Genomic DNA, 16212 nt, shown 5'->3' with positions numbered 1-16212 from the left:
TTTGGCGGGAAAATGAGGAATGAGTAGGTCAAAAGTTATGAGAGAAGGTCTTGAAGCGAAAAAGTGTGGGGGCTGGGGTGCCTTCGGAGCGTTTTGTATTACTAGAAGCCTGGCAAATCAATGGAGTCTGGGGCACCTTCGGCGCTTTTTAGACGAAACTAATACGATTCGAAGGGAATAAAAAAACGACTCAACTTAAAGGACTTTCAGACACGAATTCCAGAGTCTGGGGCACCTTTGGCGCCTTTTAGAACAAAAATCTACTCGGACTGACACCCAGGAAGGATTTTAAGAGCCAAAAACGGAGAAAGTCGAAAAAAAAAGAGAAACTGGGGCACCTTTGACGCGTTTATTACAGAAACCAATACCGCTGGAAAGCCAACGTCCCGACGATTCTGAATCAGGTTTCAACATTTGAAAATAAACAAAATTGACCGAGTTGGAGGCATTTAGAAGAAAATCAATAAATTTTGAGACAGAAATTCCTGATGCTATCGAGAAAGGGATTCAGAATCTTCTCGATGGGAGAACTGAGAACTTTAGGACGGAAGATAGATCGAAAGGTCAGAGAAAATTTCAACAAAAAAATCCCAAAAAAAAGTTAAAAATTCCAACATTTCCAGAACATTCTAATCGAAAAAACACCCAATTTAAACGATAATCAGCTGCAGAAAAGAGACGTGAAGGAGGCACTCTCTCTCAGTCAGTCAGTCACTCAACGAGTATTATCATTTATTATCAAAAAAAGACGTCGAAAAAAGAGATAAAAACGATTGATCGATCAGTAGAAAAAGAAGAAGGCAATGATGATTCGAAACTAAAAAATCGGTCGGTTGAATTGATGTCAGAAACAAAAACGACGACGGAAAAAGAACAACAACTTTTCTAATAATATGGGGTTCGCAACTTTGGTTTTTGATACGGAGGAAGAAGAGTAAACAGCGAGACTGGCGTGCCTTTGGCGCGTTTAGGCGTGAAAATTTCAATATTTGGAGGAACAAGTTGAGTCTGGCGTGCCTTTGGCGCGTTTAGGCTTGAAAATTTCAATATTTGGAGGAACAAGTAGAGTCTGGCGCGCCTTTGGCGCGTATTGTACAGACACCGATGGAGGATTTTAAGAGCCAAAAAATGGAAGAAATTGAGGAAATCAAGAATCTGCGGCACCTCTGGCGCGTTTTCAGAATAAAAATCCTGAGAGACTGGCGCATATTCGGCGCGTTTTCGGAAAAATGAGCGAATTCAACAATTCTCAGCGTGGGGGGCACCTTTGGCGCGGACAAAAATTATACCACTGGAAAGCTGACGTTGTGACGATTTTGAATCTGTAACCAAAAAACTAGCTTCGGATCAAAAATTGTCGAGTTAGAGCATTTTTCGATCTGAAAACTAAATATTCTGACAAAAAAACTCTTTAACTCAGTTCATTCCAGCTTTCCAGAAATCTACAACTCGTCGATAACTGACTGTCGCACCTTTGTCGCGTTCTAACTCTGATCGGCGAATCGTGGAAATCGATGAAACTACAGTACCTCCAATTCCAGAAACCCAGGATTACGGTAGCTCAGATTCATTTTGAACCCAAAAAGGTAAAATTAATAGAAAAATGAGGTAAAACCGGAGCTTATGCCTCTATTCCTTTCGTCTTTTGTGTACTTTAGTTTTTGAAAAAGTTTATGTCAATATTGGTGTCGGAAAGGGAGGGGAACGACACAGACGGGAGCGAGCGAGGGTGGGGGTACCTGGGGGAGAAAGAGGAGAAAAAAAAAGAGTTGCGAAAAGTTTTTTGAAAGCTTTTTCTATTAGGAAAAGGAATTTTTTGAAGGAAAATCGATTAATCAAGTTTTTGTATCGATATTCCCCTTCGAATTCTAATTAGAATCAGCTCAAAACGAATTTTCCGATTTCAGTAAGATTTCAGCCGATTTAGAGAGCCAAAAAACTACAAATCAACTTCTACTAGTAATCCAGACACAAAATACGGAAAACTTTTTGCTCCGAGAAACAAGAAGACGTGGCTCAACATTAGTATCCGTCAGAAAGACATGCAAAGAGGAGGAGTCAGGAGAGAGCCTAAAACGAAGAAAAAACGTAAAAATCGTAAAGGGCTCAATTTTCTTCACGAAAAGAGATGGATGCGCCATAAAACTACAGTATGATGAAATCGAAATGAAATTGACTTGGAGAAAGAGAGCCCAATTATTTTTTTTTCGATTGGAGAAAAGGAGAAATTGGAAATTGGACCACCGCGCACTGCCATCATAAAATGCAAAATTTCGCAAAAAAAAAATGGATTACTGTAGCTAAGCTTTTTAGGAAATTGGAGATGAGATTTCAGACGTAATTTATATAGTCACAGAGTGAAAAAGCGCTGGAAGACTGGGGCGCCGTTGACGTTTTTCCAACAAACAAATTCATGACTTGGAAGCTTACGTTGTAAGAATTCTGAATCCGATTGTCATTTTTTGTAAAATCTGAAAACTGACCGAATTTTGAAATTGTTAGAACAGGTTCACAATCTCCACAACGTTAGCATCCAATCATATAAATTTTGGGTGAAAAGAAACGCGCTAACGACGCGCCAGCCTCAATCTCTATTGAAACAAAAGTTCTCAATGGAGCAGATTTGCGGACTTCAGAAATCGAATCTACCGTATACCTCCAAAAACTGAATTTCAAAATTTTCTAATTCCACGAGCTGTCATTCGAAATTTGTCAACATTGACCTCGAAAAAGAGAGAATTTTCCAATTTTCCGTCCTTTTTTGGGTGGAAAAATGAAAAATTGCCAGAATTCTACGAATTGTTGTCTATGTATGCATCTGATGGAGCATCATTCATTCATCTCAAAGAGCATTCGAGCATCAAGAGAAGAGACAAAAAATTGAGTGTGTCGTGGTGATGGGGGGGATGGAAATAATGGATGTATTTGTGTATGTGAGGAAAAAGAAAAAGAAGAAAAGAGAGAGAAGAAAACGAACTCTTAGTTGAGAAAAAGAAGAAAAAGAAAAGGGGAAAATGATTGCGAAATGTTGTTTCCATTCGTTCAGAAACCCTTCTCCACCTCTTCATCTACCCCTACAGTATACATCGAATGCATTTTTTTTTCTTCAGAATTATTTTATTACATTGTTTTTAATGTTTTTAATCAATTCCGTATAGATTTGCAATATTTATTAACTTTTATTGAGACTTTTATCGAGAGAAAAAATGTGAAGGAAATACGAATCTGAGAGAAAAGTAAGGGACGCTGGGGTACCGTTGGCGCGTTTTCAGAATAGAAAAATCCAAAATTTGCGCGAAAGTCAAATTTTTTGAATTTTTTGAATTTTCTCGCGAAAAAAGTCAAATTATCGACTATCATTCAGAATTAGAAGAAATTCTGAAAAATAGTCAAAAATGGTCACATTTCGATGAAAAATTGGAAAAAGGGGTCATTTTTTGAAGCCGGGGCCTTCGGGTATTGACAACTATGGAAATATCTGTAATTTTCAAATAAAAACCTGAGAGACTGGCGCACCTTCAGCGCGTTTTCGAAATCGAGTCGAAATTGACTTGGAGAACCTATTTTTTCGATTGGATAAAAGAAGAAATTGGAAATGCCATCATAAAATGCCAAATTTCGCAAAAAATGGATTACTGTAGCTAAGCTTTTTGGAAAAATTTGAGATTTCATACGTAGATTATATAGTCGGAAAGCCGAGGATTCTGAATCCGCTTTCAGATTTTGTAAAACAATAAAACTAGCTTTTCAAATTTAAAAAAAAACTGAAAATCAATTCAGAATCTTCGTAATGTCAGAAAAAATATAAATTTCGAAAATTCAGAATCCCAACGCCGTCAGCCAACAAAAAAACGTCTCTCTCTTTTTAAAAAAATATGAAAAATGTGCTAGCATGTGTTACTAATCTACACATTTCTCTTCTCATTCTACTGGATTTGTGTCTGGATTAGACACAAAAAGCAATTCAATTGAGAGGACGAGACGGGGGGAGATTAGTGGCATATTTTTGGGCAGAACCATTTTTTTCTGCACTACTTTTTTTTTCAAATTCTAGTAGCAGTTTTAGTAACGTCTTAAAATTTTAAAATTTGGAGGAATAATCCGACTTATAGTGAAAAAAATAGATGAAAAACAATCCATCAAGCCAAGAAATATGAAATCAGCACGACTAAGAAAATTTTCATGATTAATGGAAAAAAAATTGATTTGTTTGTGGGAAAACTGATAAAATACGAGTCAAATGACTGAAAACAGGTTTACGATCAGGAAATCGATCTAATTCTTGAGAAAATTTAATAAATACTCAAAAACTATGAAACGTAGCTTTAGAGTACTCCAGAACGACAATTTTACCAAAAATTACTGAAAAAATAATGCCAGAATAGCGAATTTACTCACAGCAAGCACCTGAATCTCAAAAACTAAAAATTGACGAAACTGTAATTTTTTAGATTCAAAATTGCTTAAAATCCACGAAAAACGATTCAGAAAATTGTAAATCCAACCAAAAACCTATTTGGTCTACAAATCCTCTTCTAGAAACCCGTGAAAACTAGAAAATTTAGAAAAATCTAGGCGGAAACTAATGGTAGATCAAACTGAGATTAGCCACAGCGCAAAAATGACACCGGAAGCCAAGAATTTCGAAATTTAACTAATATTTAAGAACTACACAACAAAACCAGCATCCGAACCCCAAACACCCAAAGAAAAAAGTGCCCCAAAAAAAAACGGCATAGCGACAAAAAACGTGATATATCTCCCTTCTCTACACAACACAGAACCGAAAATTCTGCCGAAGATGGTTGAGAAGAGAGAGAGGCGCGGGGCGCCCGATGGGCACACAGCATATAGAGAGAGACACTCTCTCGCATACGCCGTTTTTCGTCGTTGCGCTTTCTCTCTCTCTTCTTTCCCTTCCTATTGCAAATCAATAGAGAGTAGAGAAGACACAGACACGATTAGAGACTTCAGACACACCGTATACCCTCGACGAGTCGGCAGGGGAGAGTATACTGAAGTCATGAGAGACACCAGACACGGGCGGTCTCTTCTGAAGGGGGGAATCGGGGTGAGAGACTGGGCGTTGGCTGGAGACCGTGTGTCTGTCTTGCTGACGAACTGGCCCTGCCGCCCGTTGGTTTGCCCTTGTCTTTCTTTTCTTTCCGTCCCCCCAAATCGACACAGCCTTCACAATCGAAGGTCTATAGTACATCGATGTATACTTGCAGCCAGCAGAGTAGTAGTATATGTATAGGTCTTTGTTTCCAACCCACTACTTGTCACTTTAAATGTTGTGATTGTTTCATTTTTCATTGTCTTGTCTAGGTGAAATAGTGAAATAGTGAAATTTCGGAGTTCGGAGCTTTCGAATGGTGTAAAATTCGATTTATTCCCACATTTTTCGTCTAGTCAGAATTTTCAATCGATTTACAAGGATTTTCAGCCAGGAATCTTTGAAACAAGATTCACAATCCCCGTGACTAGGCAAACTCGCCCTACGGCAAAACTCATGACGTAAAGTCCAGGAAATGGAAAATAAAACTTCCGCCTTTTGCAAATCCGCTCTATTGAACTGGTGACGTCATTGTTTTGTGAATCCTGGCATAGTCTAAGGGATTACTGTAGTTTTTCTTAAGCTTGCTACGGTACTTACTCTATTCCTATCTAAAAGTGTTCCCGGATCCAAATTTCTAACTTTTTCTTTTTCAAATCTAAATCTTATATTATAAAACCAACAAAAATACAAAAAGAGACGAAAAATAAAATATATATTGATAATGATCTTCTTCTTCGTCATCCCCCCCCCCCACCGGTTGCGAACGGAATGCCCTTGTCTTCTGTAACCCTGACATATTTAGTAAAGGAACTGGTTTTTTTTCGATATCTTTCTCGAGGTCGGGCCCAAACTACGCAAATTCGCTCTATTGCACCATGTGGTTAGGCTACTGTAGGTTCTAAATTGGAAATCGAGCACTTTGAGGATAGCTCTTGGCTTCTCACCCCCGGAAGCTCATTAGAGCACATTTGCATTATTCATGAGAGCTGACTCATAGGTGTCATTCGTTATGCATTTTCTCCCCGTTTTTCCAATTATTTTTTCTTCTTTTTGCTCCTGATGAATAACATGTTTTTCTCATTTCGAAAAAAAAGGAATTCAAAATTATCTTTGTCTCCCAATCAACCAAACAGCTGCCCCTATCAATACATCACTTTATCATTGTGTATGTGTCTCGTGATTCACAATTCTTGTCATTGACACAATATAACTGATGCATTTTGTGTTTCTGCACGTGTCACCCCGCCAACCTCTCGTCTTTTGAACAACTCGTTTCTGTTTTCTTATGTCCAACGAGATCGAAGTTGGTTTATTTTAGTGAGAAAAAAGTGTAAGTCAATAGATGGCGGGGGGAAAAGAAGTACGTCGTTTTGGGTTTTAATGGGAGGGAATTTCGAAATTTAATGGCGAAAATTGAACTTTAGACGTGGAATTTAATGGATTTTGAATCGAATTGGAGAAAATGCTCTGAGCACTGGAATTCTGAATCATAGCTGAAATTCTGTTAAAATTGAGCTCTTAGGCCGTCAATTGGATCTTAAAGCCACATTTCAGTCAAAACAGCTTCAAAAAAAGCTATTTTGACTGAAAATTTCGAGTTTTCCTGGAAATTTGAAGTCTAGACCGAATTTTGAGCTTCCTTGTTCAAAAATCGTACTTTTTTGACCGATTTTCAAGCACCGAATTCATAGAATTTATCGCCTCTAGACTCATTTTTCTAGTGTGAAATTTCGATCGACCTTTTTCTAATTTCCTTCAAATTTCTTTCATTCTTTTATTCGGCGCCCCGTTCAAAAAGCAATAAATTTCTCGCAAGCTTCTCCTTCTCAACCCGTCAAATTTAAACCGCTTTTCTCTTCTTTGCCACTTTTCCCTCCGCGAACTTTTCGACTGAACCTCTCCGCCATTGTTACACAAATCCTTTCTGACAGCAAAAAGGTTGGGGAGGTAGGCAGCAACAGCAGACGTTTCTAATTCAAACAAGGTCGAATTTTCTTCTTTTCGTCGTTTCCCCAAATGATGACGACGATTGTAGTCGTCTTATTGATAAGAACACCCTTATGTAATTTGATTTGATTTTAATAGGCTCTCTGTCCATATATGACGACGATCATACCACCGTATTCCACTTCCCCTTCTCTTTCCCCTTATTCGACGCTATCAATTACCGTATAACTACTACCAATTACTGTGTTGATTTGTTGTGGGCGTGTTTCGGTGAAAAATGTAGGGTAGAGACTTGTTATTGAGGAGTTGTGGTGATAACAGGTCACACACCAGTGATTACTCGAAGGAAACATTACTACTTGAACAAGCAAAAACTACAGTTAGGAGGAAATCTGAACTTTATCGTGGGATCTGATGTATTGGAAGTCGTAAAACCGAATTTTCAGAGAAATTATGGAAAATTTAGTCAGAGGAGCCGGAAAACGACGATTTTTATTCGAATTTCAAGTCAAAAACTGGAAAAATCTGAATTTGAGCTGCTGGGAACCAGATTCTGAGCAATCTGAACCACTTTTGGAGCTTCTGGGGAATCTGAACAACTGGAAAAACTTAAAATCACTGAGAAACAGACTGAAAATTAAATTCCAGCTAAATTTCAGGCCCTGGAATCGATTTTTTTCACTTATTCGGCAGATTTCTCGGAGGAAAACGCAAAAACGAACGAAAAAGAGGGATCTGGAACCTGAACTTATAAAAATCAATGTTTTAACAGAGAAACCTACGAAAAATCGCAAAAAGTATAAGTTTTAGCATCGGGAGACCGAGTTTTTGACCAATTTAGAGTCAGAAGAACGCTTTTCTGCTGGAAAACTCAAAATTTGACAATAAAAACCAATTTTAGGCCAAAAGTCGACAGAAAATACCTATTAAAGTGCAATTACACGTCACGGAAGGGGCGGAAATGATTGAGAAAAAATGGAACGAAAACTGGATGACTCAACGAAACGACACGCTCGTTTTTTCTCTATCTGACGTGTCTTCTTCTTCGTTTTTTTTTTCAATTTTGATAGCACTTGACATAGAAAAAAAAACGTCGAGGGGCTGTATTGGATATGTTTACATTCGAGACGAATAGGAGGAGGTTGCCACTCTGCGGTCTCTTTTCCGCCGTCGGAGAAGAGAAAAGAGAGAAAGAAAAGACAATTTGTTTATATAAACAGAACAGTGAGCCACTGAACACAGCGATGATGATGACGATGATGAAATTCAGGTTTTAGCGGAGGGAGAATGCAGAAAATTGAAATTTTGATATGAAAAACTAGAAAAATCGCGAAAAATTGAGATAATTTGATGAAAAACTGATGAAAAATGAGTGAAAATTAATTAAAAATTTTCGGTCTCTTACAGTAATCTTAAAGGAGCATGCTATCAAAAATTCTCAGGTTTCGACGCGCTGTGCAAACACCATCACGTCAGATTGCAGATTTTTGTAATTTTTATAAAAAATTTTAATTAATTTTTTGAAATGAATTAATCGGATTTCCCATCGAAAAACAAGAAGATTTGCAGGGTTTTTCAGAAATCCCTGGCCTAAAAAATCACAAAAAATTCGAAAAGGCCGTGGCCTTGTCTGATTCTCGTCCACATCATTTGCACTTTTCCGATTTCGTCATGTTGGCACAACGACACAAAGAAAAACCCGTTCTGCTATAAAATTTTGGGGATTTATAGGTTTCTATAACGATTTGACGTCAGTTTTCAAGTCGAAAATGACTTAAATCAATGAAAATCAGGGGAAAATTAAAGAAAATGTGAGAAATGATGGCAAACTTTGAAAGATCACTATTTGTTCATCGATGCCGGCGTCTGGTCACCAGAAAGATAGCAATCGTCACATTTTGTCATTTAGGAATTTCTTGTTTTGTCGCTTATTCGTCTAGAAATCAATAAAATCCACGAAAATTTTAATTTCAGACGAAAAATGGCGGATTTCTTAATCGCCTACGGTTCACAAACGGGTCAAGCGGAGACGATAGCGAAGAGTTTACAGGAGAAAGCAGAGTTAATCGGGTTGAAACCACGGCTGTTTCCACTTGATGAGAATGAGAAAAAAGTGAGTTGTGAAGCTTGAAAATTGCTAATTTTGAAGAGTTTTTGAGTAAAAATTACTAAAATTTGCGATTTTGAATAAATAAAAAAGTTTTGTCGATTAAAAAAACTGATTTGATCATCAAATAACAAATTCTACTCAAAAATCGCTTATTTTTCTTCGAAACACTCACTCGGGCTCTAATTTTCCATTTTTCTATCAAAAAATCTTTAATTTGTAAATTTTCAATTGAAAATTTAGCATAATGTAAAAACGCAAAATCCAATTGAGAAGTAAAAATATGAATGCTCAAAATATCGGGAAGCTCCGCCCACATTTGCATCACTTTTCTGAAAATCCACACAAATATCTCTCAAATTGCTAAAAGTAGGCGTGGCGTGAGCTTAATCGTCTCAACTGGCGTACCTTCGGCGCGTTTTTCACTTTTTGACTCTCATGGCTCTAAAAGTGTGATTTTTAGGCGAAAAATTAAATTTTTAGTCTAAAAATGATTAAAAAGTCTGATTTTTTATCGAAAAAAACGCTCAAATTCTTCAAAAATCCGTCAATTCGGAACAGATTCAATGAAAAATTAGTAAAAATTAGCTAATTTTTCATTTTGCGAGCTAAACCTTCTTTTTTAATGAAAAAAAATATTCAAAAATTCAATTTTTCATAATTTTCCAACTAAAAATTCTCTAATTTTCCCATTTTCAGTTCAATTTAAACGAGGAAAAGCTGTGTGTAATCGTTGTCTCATCGACAGGAGATGGTGATGCACCCGATAATTGTGCTCGTTTCGTTCGGAGAATCAATCGGAGGACACTGACGGATGACTATTTGAAGGGATTGGATTATATGATTTTGGGTGAGATTTTGAGAAAAAAGAGGATGGAAAACTGCACTTTTGAATGTAAAATTCGTAATATTAAGTTTTTTTTTTACAAAAAATCACTAACTTTTGTAAAATTCCGTACATTTCAGCTGTTTTTAGCCAAAAAAAAACAGAAAAACAACCATTTTTCCAGGTCTCGGCGACTCGAATTACTCATCCTACCAACTGATTCCACGTAAAATCGATAAACAACTCGTGGCACTTGGTGCGAATCGTCTATCAGATTTAGGAGAGGCTGATGATCAAGTTGGGTTAGTTATAGGGGACATCTCGATATAGGGATGGACAGACGGACATTAATAGTATGGAAAAAGACCAAAAATAGGGAAATATTTATTCAGAGTTTTCAGAAAATGTTAAAAGCAACACTGATAAAGACAAATTTTCGAGAGTTTTTAACAAAAAAAAAGTATGAAAACCTGGTTTTTCGATTGAAGAAGGTTTATTACTATTAAAAAAATGATTTTCCATTTAAAAAAAATAGAAAAAATGGTCTTTGAGGTGGTTTTCCAGCGAAAATTTTGAAGATTCTGTGATTTATCGTAAAATATGGTGTATTGGTTGGTGTTTGCACAGAATTATAGGTAAAGTAACCTGGAAAACGAGTTTGAGATAAAAATTTGAATTCCCCGCCATTTTTACTCAATTTTTAAAGTTTCTTGGTTACTGTATCTACAAATCAGTGCAAACACCGACCAGTACACCAAATCTTACGACAAAATGCAGAAATTTCCAATTTTCGTTTCAACCAAAAAAAGAAATCTGTCTTTTCGATTGAGGAAGGTTAAAAAAAACTTTAAACATGAAAATTAGAAAAAAAAATGGTTTTGAAACCGAAATGTTAAGAAAAAAAACTGCTATAATTCTCTAATTTTCGTTTAAAAAACGTTTTTTTTTTCAGTCTGGAACTAGTTGTCGAGCCATGGATCGATCAACTATTCAAAATTCTCGGTGCACGATTCGAAATTCCGGCGGAAAAGATGAATGCAATCACAGAATCGCCGAATATCAAATTGAATCAAGTGAAATCAGAAGAGGAGAAGAAGGCGTTACTTCAGAAGAGACAACAAGACGAGGAATCAGATGATGAGGGACGAGGGGGAGTTCAGGGAATTCAGATGTTGATTCCAGAACATTATGAGTATCCAGAGGTCTCATTGTTGAAAGGTATAGAGGGTTTCGGCCGGGGGTAGTGATGCTTTTTTTTTTAATTATCACAAAAAGATTATTACCCATCCGCCGGTGGCTGACCAGTGTTGTTGGGAATTCCGACTTCCGACTTCCGGGTTTTTTTCACTTCCAACTTCCGACTTCCGACTTCCGGATAAGAAATTTCACTTCCGACTTCCGACTTCCGGATAAGGAATTTTACTTCCGACTTCTGTCATTACATAACGGTGAAATTTCCGAAAAGTAAATTTCGCAGAAATACATGGAAAAATGGTCTAAAAGGACAGAAAATAGGCTTTTCTTCAGCCAAAAACTAATTTTCCACTGATTTTCGCGAATTTTATGAACTTTTTCTAGGAATTTTTGAATCTTTGCGAAAAAATCTAACACCGACTTCCGACTTCCGGGTGTTTTTGTACTTCCGACTTCCGACTTCCGGATAAGAAATTTTACTTCCGACTTCCGACTTCCTGATAAGAAAATTTTCACTTCCCAACATCTCTGTGGCTGACCACTCGCTCAAAGTTCGGCCCGCGGTCGCGGAGTGGGTCTCGTTGCGGAATTTCGATTTACGGCGGCTCTTGACCGTACTTTAGCCATAAAAAGGTTTTATACTACGGTAGTCGACTACGGTAGTCACAAAAACAGGCAAAAATATCAATCTCCCTAAAAAAACCAGACTTGTAACGGGCCGCCCCGTCCCGGAAGTTCAGTACTGAAAGAATTTCAATTTTTTTTTTGAAAATTTTCCAATTTTTTTTTGAAAAAAATCCTTACAACGATTTTTTGTAGGTTTCGAAGATTTTTGAGGAATATACTTGAGGAAAAATAGGGAAAATTTTCAGAAAATAAAATTTTGCGAAAAAAAAATTGTCAAATTTTCGACAATCATTCAGAATTTCAAGAAATGCTGAAAAATTATCAAAAATGTTCACATTTTCAATAAAAAGTTAAAAAATTTTGCAAAAAAATTGGTTCATTTTCTGAAGTCGGGCCTTTCCGAGCCTTTCCGGGCTGGTCCGGGCTTTGACGAGTATGAAAAACAGCCAAAAAAAAAACTCAATTTTCCGTATAAAAACTACCCAATTGTTCCCAAAATCTCTGTTTTTAGGGTCCCCGGCTCTCTCCAATGACGAGAATCTACGTGTTCCAATCGCTCCTCAACCATTCATCGTCTCATCTGTGTCCCATCAGAAACTCGACGGAGACACTAAACTCGAATGGCAAAATCTGTGTAAAATGCCGGGAGTCGTGACGAAACCATTCGAAGTTCTTGTGGTTTCTGCTGGATTTGTGACTGATCCGTTTTCGAAAAAAATTAAGACAAAGAGAATGATTACTGTCGATTTTGGAGGTAAAACATGAGTCGATAGGGGGAAGATGGAGGAGGAAGGGTACTGTAGATTGGGATGTGTGCAAACACAGAATGTGACAGGTTTCACGACAAAATGTGGATTTTAAAGAAAAATGGGAATTTTTGGGAAAAACGCGAAAAAAAATCGGTTTTTCGTTGTAAATTCGAACTGCAGACACTGTTTTATGAATATTTAAGTGTTTTTTTGTTTCTAATCTGCGAAAATTTGAAATTTTCTGCGTTTTGTCGTAAGGTATGGTGTATTGGCAAGTGTTCACACAGAAGTGGAGGTACAGTAACCCAGAATCTGCAAAAATTGAGTAAAAATGCTTAAAGTTGGTCTGAAGTAGTTTTCGGCGGGAAATTCAAATATTTACCTCAAACTTATTCTCCAGGTTACTGTACTTCTGTGCAAACGCCAACCAATACACCATATTTTACGATAAATTACAGAATTTTCGAAATTCCCGCTCAAAACCTCAAAAACCCAATTTTCCAAAGCCCGGCCCGGGCAAATTGGCGCGAAAGTCAAATTTTCAAATTTTTTTGAATTTTTTCGCGAAAAAGTCAAATTTTCGACTATGATTCAGAATTAGAAGAAAATCTGAAAAATAGTAAAAAATGGTCACATTTTCGATAAAAAATTGAAAAAATTTCGATAAAAAATTAGGAAAAAAAGGTCATTTTTTGAAGCCGGGCCGGGCTTTGAAAATTTTCTACCGGCCCGGCCCGGGCCTTGACAACTATGCAATTTTCTTCAAAAATTTATTAAAAATCAAAATTTCCCCAATTTCCAGACCACGCCCCCTCGCTCCAATACGAACCAGGAGATGCCATCTATTTCTGTGTCCCAAATCCAGTTGAAGAAGTGAATTTTATTCTCAAAAGATGCGGAGTCCTCCCGATCGCCGATCAGCAATGCGAATTATCGATTGATTCGAAAACCGAGAAAATCAATGCTCAAATTCCGGGACACGTTCATAAAATCACGACATTGCGACACATGTTCACCACTTGTTTGGATATTCGCAGAGCGCCGGGAAGGGTGAGCAATTATTGTGCTTTATAGGTGAAAATTGACATTTTTGGTCTAAAAAATCGTCAAAAAATCATATTTTTTACCCCAGAATACCCCAAATTCTTCAAATTTTTGATTTCCAGCCACTAATCCGTGTACTTGCCGAGAGCACATCGAATCCCCAGGAGAAACGACGACTTCTGGAGCTGTGTAGTGCTCAAGGAATGAAAGATTTCACAGATTTTGTCAGAACTCCTGGCTTGTCACTGGCTGATATGCTATTCGCTTTTCCGAATGTGAAACCACCCGTTGATAGGCTTATTGGTAGGGAATTCACTAATTTTGAGGTGGAAATCGGATTCAGGGCGTTTGATTACCTATATCTAGACATTTTTCTTGTTGAAAAGCGCTTAAAACTCAAAAATTTGAAAATTCTGAATTTTCTCGTACGATGTCGTGTACTCATCGGTGTTTGCACAGAATGGGAGGTACAGTAACCCGGATACGCTTGAAAATTTGATGAAAATGATGTTTAGGTGGCGAAGTCAAATTTGAGATGGTTTTTCAAAAATCTTGAAATTTCGCAAATTGTCGTGAGATCGGTAAAAAAATAAATCAAATCTTACGACAAAATGCAAAATTTTTGGAAAATTGCCGTAATATCTGGCGTATTGATGGTGATTGCACAGAAATGAAAGTACAGTCATGAAAAATCAATTTTTGTCTCAAAAATCTGAAATTTTGCATCAAACTTTCATATAAATATCATCGACAGTGACCTTGCGACACCCAAAAACTAGAATACGTGACACATCGACGAAATCGAACAGCGAGTCAATTTTGAGTATTCTGAAATGAAAATGTTTTGAAAATTTTCTGCATTTTGTCGAAAGATTTGGTGTGCTCATAAGTGTTTGCACAGAATCGGAGGTACAGTAACCCGGATAAGCTTAAAAATTTGATAAACTTTTTAGGTGAGAAAGTCCATTTTTAGATTCGTTTTTCTAAAATTTATCCAAAAATTTGAGTTTCTGTGCAAACACCGTCCAGTATATCATATCTTACGACAATGTGCAGAAATGTCGGTATTTCACAAGTTTTCCAGCTGAAAAGTGATAAAATGAACTAATATTCAACTTTTCTGTAATTTGTCGTAAGATCTGATGTACTGATTGCGCAACCTCAGATCTTACGACAAATTGCAGAGTTTCCCATGTAAAAATCACCGTATTCCAGAACTCCTGCCTCGCCTCATCCCCCGTCCGTACAGTATGTCATCATACGAGAATCGTCGTGCCCGTTTCGTCTACTCTGAAATGGAGTTTCCAGCTACAGACGGTCGAAGACACTCGAGAAAAGGACTTGCCACGGATTGGTTGAATTCTCTGAGAATTGGAGATAAAGTAGAGATTCTTGGCAAAGAGCCAGCGAGATTCCGTCTTCCGCCACTCGGAATGAAGAAAAATCAGGCAGGAGCACTGCCTCTGCTCATGGTTGGACCCGGAACTGGTGTCTCCGTTTTCTTGTCGTTTTTGCACTTTTTGAGGTGCGAAATTCCGAAAATTATGTGATTTGTCGTAAAATATGGTGTATTGGGGTCGGTATTTGCACAGAATTCAGGATACAGTAACCTTGAAAACGAGTTTGAGACAAAAATTTGAATTTCCCGCCTAAAACTACATTTTTTTTAAGTTTCTGGGTTACTGTACCTCCAATTCTGTGCAAACACCAAATCTTACGACAAAATGCAGAAATTTTTCAAAATTTTGTATTTCCAGAAAGCTCAAAATTGACTCGCCGTCCGATTTCGTCGATGTGCCACGTATTCTGTTTTTCGGATGTCGTGACGTCACTGTGGATTCGATTTATATGTAAGTTTGATGAAAAATTTCAGATTTTCATGAGTTTTAGATAGAAAAATTGGATTTCCGGCACTTGTTTTACCCTAAATTGAGTTTTTCTGCGAATTGTCGTCAAATATAGTGTTTTGTGGTGGTACCGGGGCTATAGTAACCGGAAGATTACTGTACTTTGATTTCTGTGCAAACACATCAGATATTACGACAATTTTCTAGAAATTCTGCATTTTGTCATAAGATTTGTTACATTAGATTTACCGACAATTTGCGAATTTTCAATTTTCCAGGAACGAATTGGAGCAATTCTTGTCGGAAGGAATCCTCACCGATCTCATAATCTGTGAAAGTGAACAAAAAGGAGAACGAGTACAGGATGGCCTAAGAAAACACTTGGATAAAGTTCTTCCATTCCTGACACCATCTGCCGAATCGAAGATTTTCATTTGTGGAGATGCGAAGGGAATGTCGAAAGATGTTTGGCAGTGTTTTGCGGATATTGTGGCGAATGAGCAGAGTAAGAGACGAGAGAACAGAAGAAACAATTTAATTTATTATTTTCCAGAAATCTCGGATTTGGACGCCAAGAAGAAGCTGATGGACCTGAAAAAGACGGATCAATACATCGAAGATGTTTGGGGATAAATAATTGTGATTTATTGTATGGTGTTTCTTTACTTGTTGGCTCTATTCTAATTGTTGTATGAAATAATTATTGATTTAATTAGTTGAGATTTCAGGATTTAATTAGTTGAGATTTCAGGATTTAATTTGTTGAGATTTCTAAAAATCGCTCTAAATGCCACAATTCCCGTTTTTCTGAC

The 16212-nt window shown here is 37.2% G+C and overlaps 1 protein-coding gene across 1 annotated transcript; it reads left to right on the top strand.

Moving 5' to 3' along the window:
* Nucleotides 1-8987: 8987 nt before the first annotated feature.
* GCK72_004711 (uncharacterized protein) lies at nucleotides 8988-16033 on the top strand (the record flags this gene model as incomplete). Its single annotated transcript, XM_053724847.1, has 11 exons — nucleotides 8988-9119; nucleotides 9813-9963; nucleotides 10124-10241; nucleotides 10892-11157; nucleotides 12272-12514; nucleotides 13312-13559; nucleotides 13676-13856; nucleotides 14769-15078; nucleotides 15311-15403; nucleotides 15679-15905; nucleotides 15954-16033. The coding sequence occupies 11 exons, from the start codon at nucleotides 8988-8990 to the stop codon at nucleotides 16031-16033; spliced, it is 2049 nt and encodes a 682-aa protein (XP_053589041.1).
* Nucleotides 16034-16212: the final 179 nt, after the last annotated feature.

This window comes from Caenorhabditis remanei, chromosome II (assembly GCF_010183535.1).
Source record: "Caenorhabditis remanei strain PX506 chromosome II, whole genome shotgun sequence".
NCBI classification, from domain to species: Eukaryota; Metazoa; Nematoda; class Chromadorea; order Rhabditida; family Rhabditidae; genus Caenorhabditis; species Caenorhabditis remanei.
This window is presented reverse-complemented; position numbering and strand designations above follow the sequence as displayed.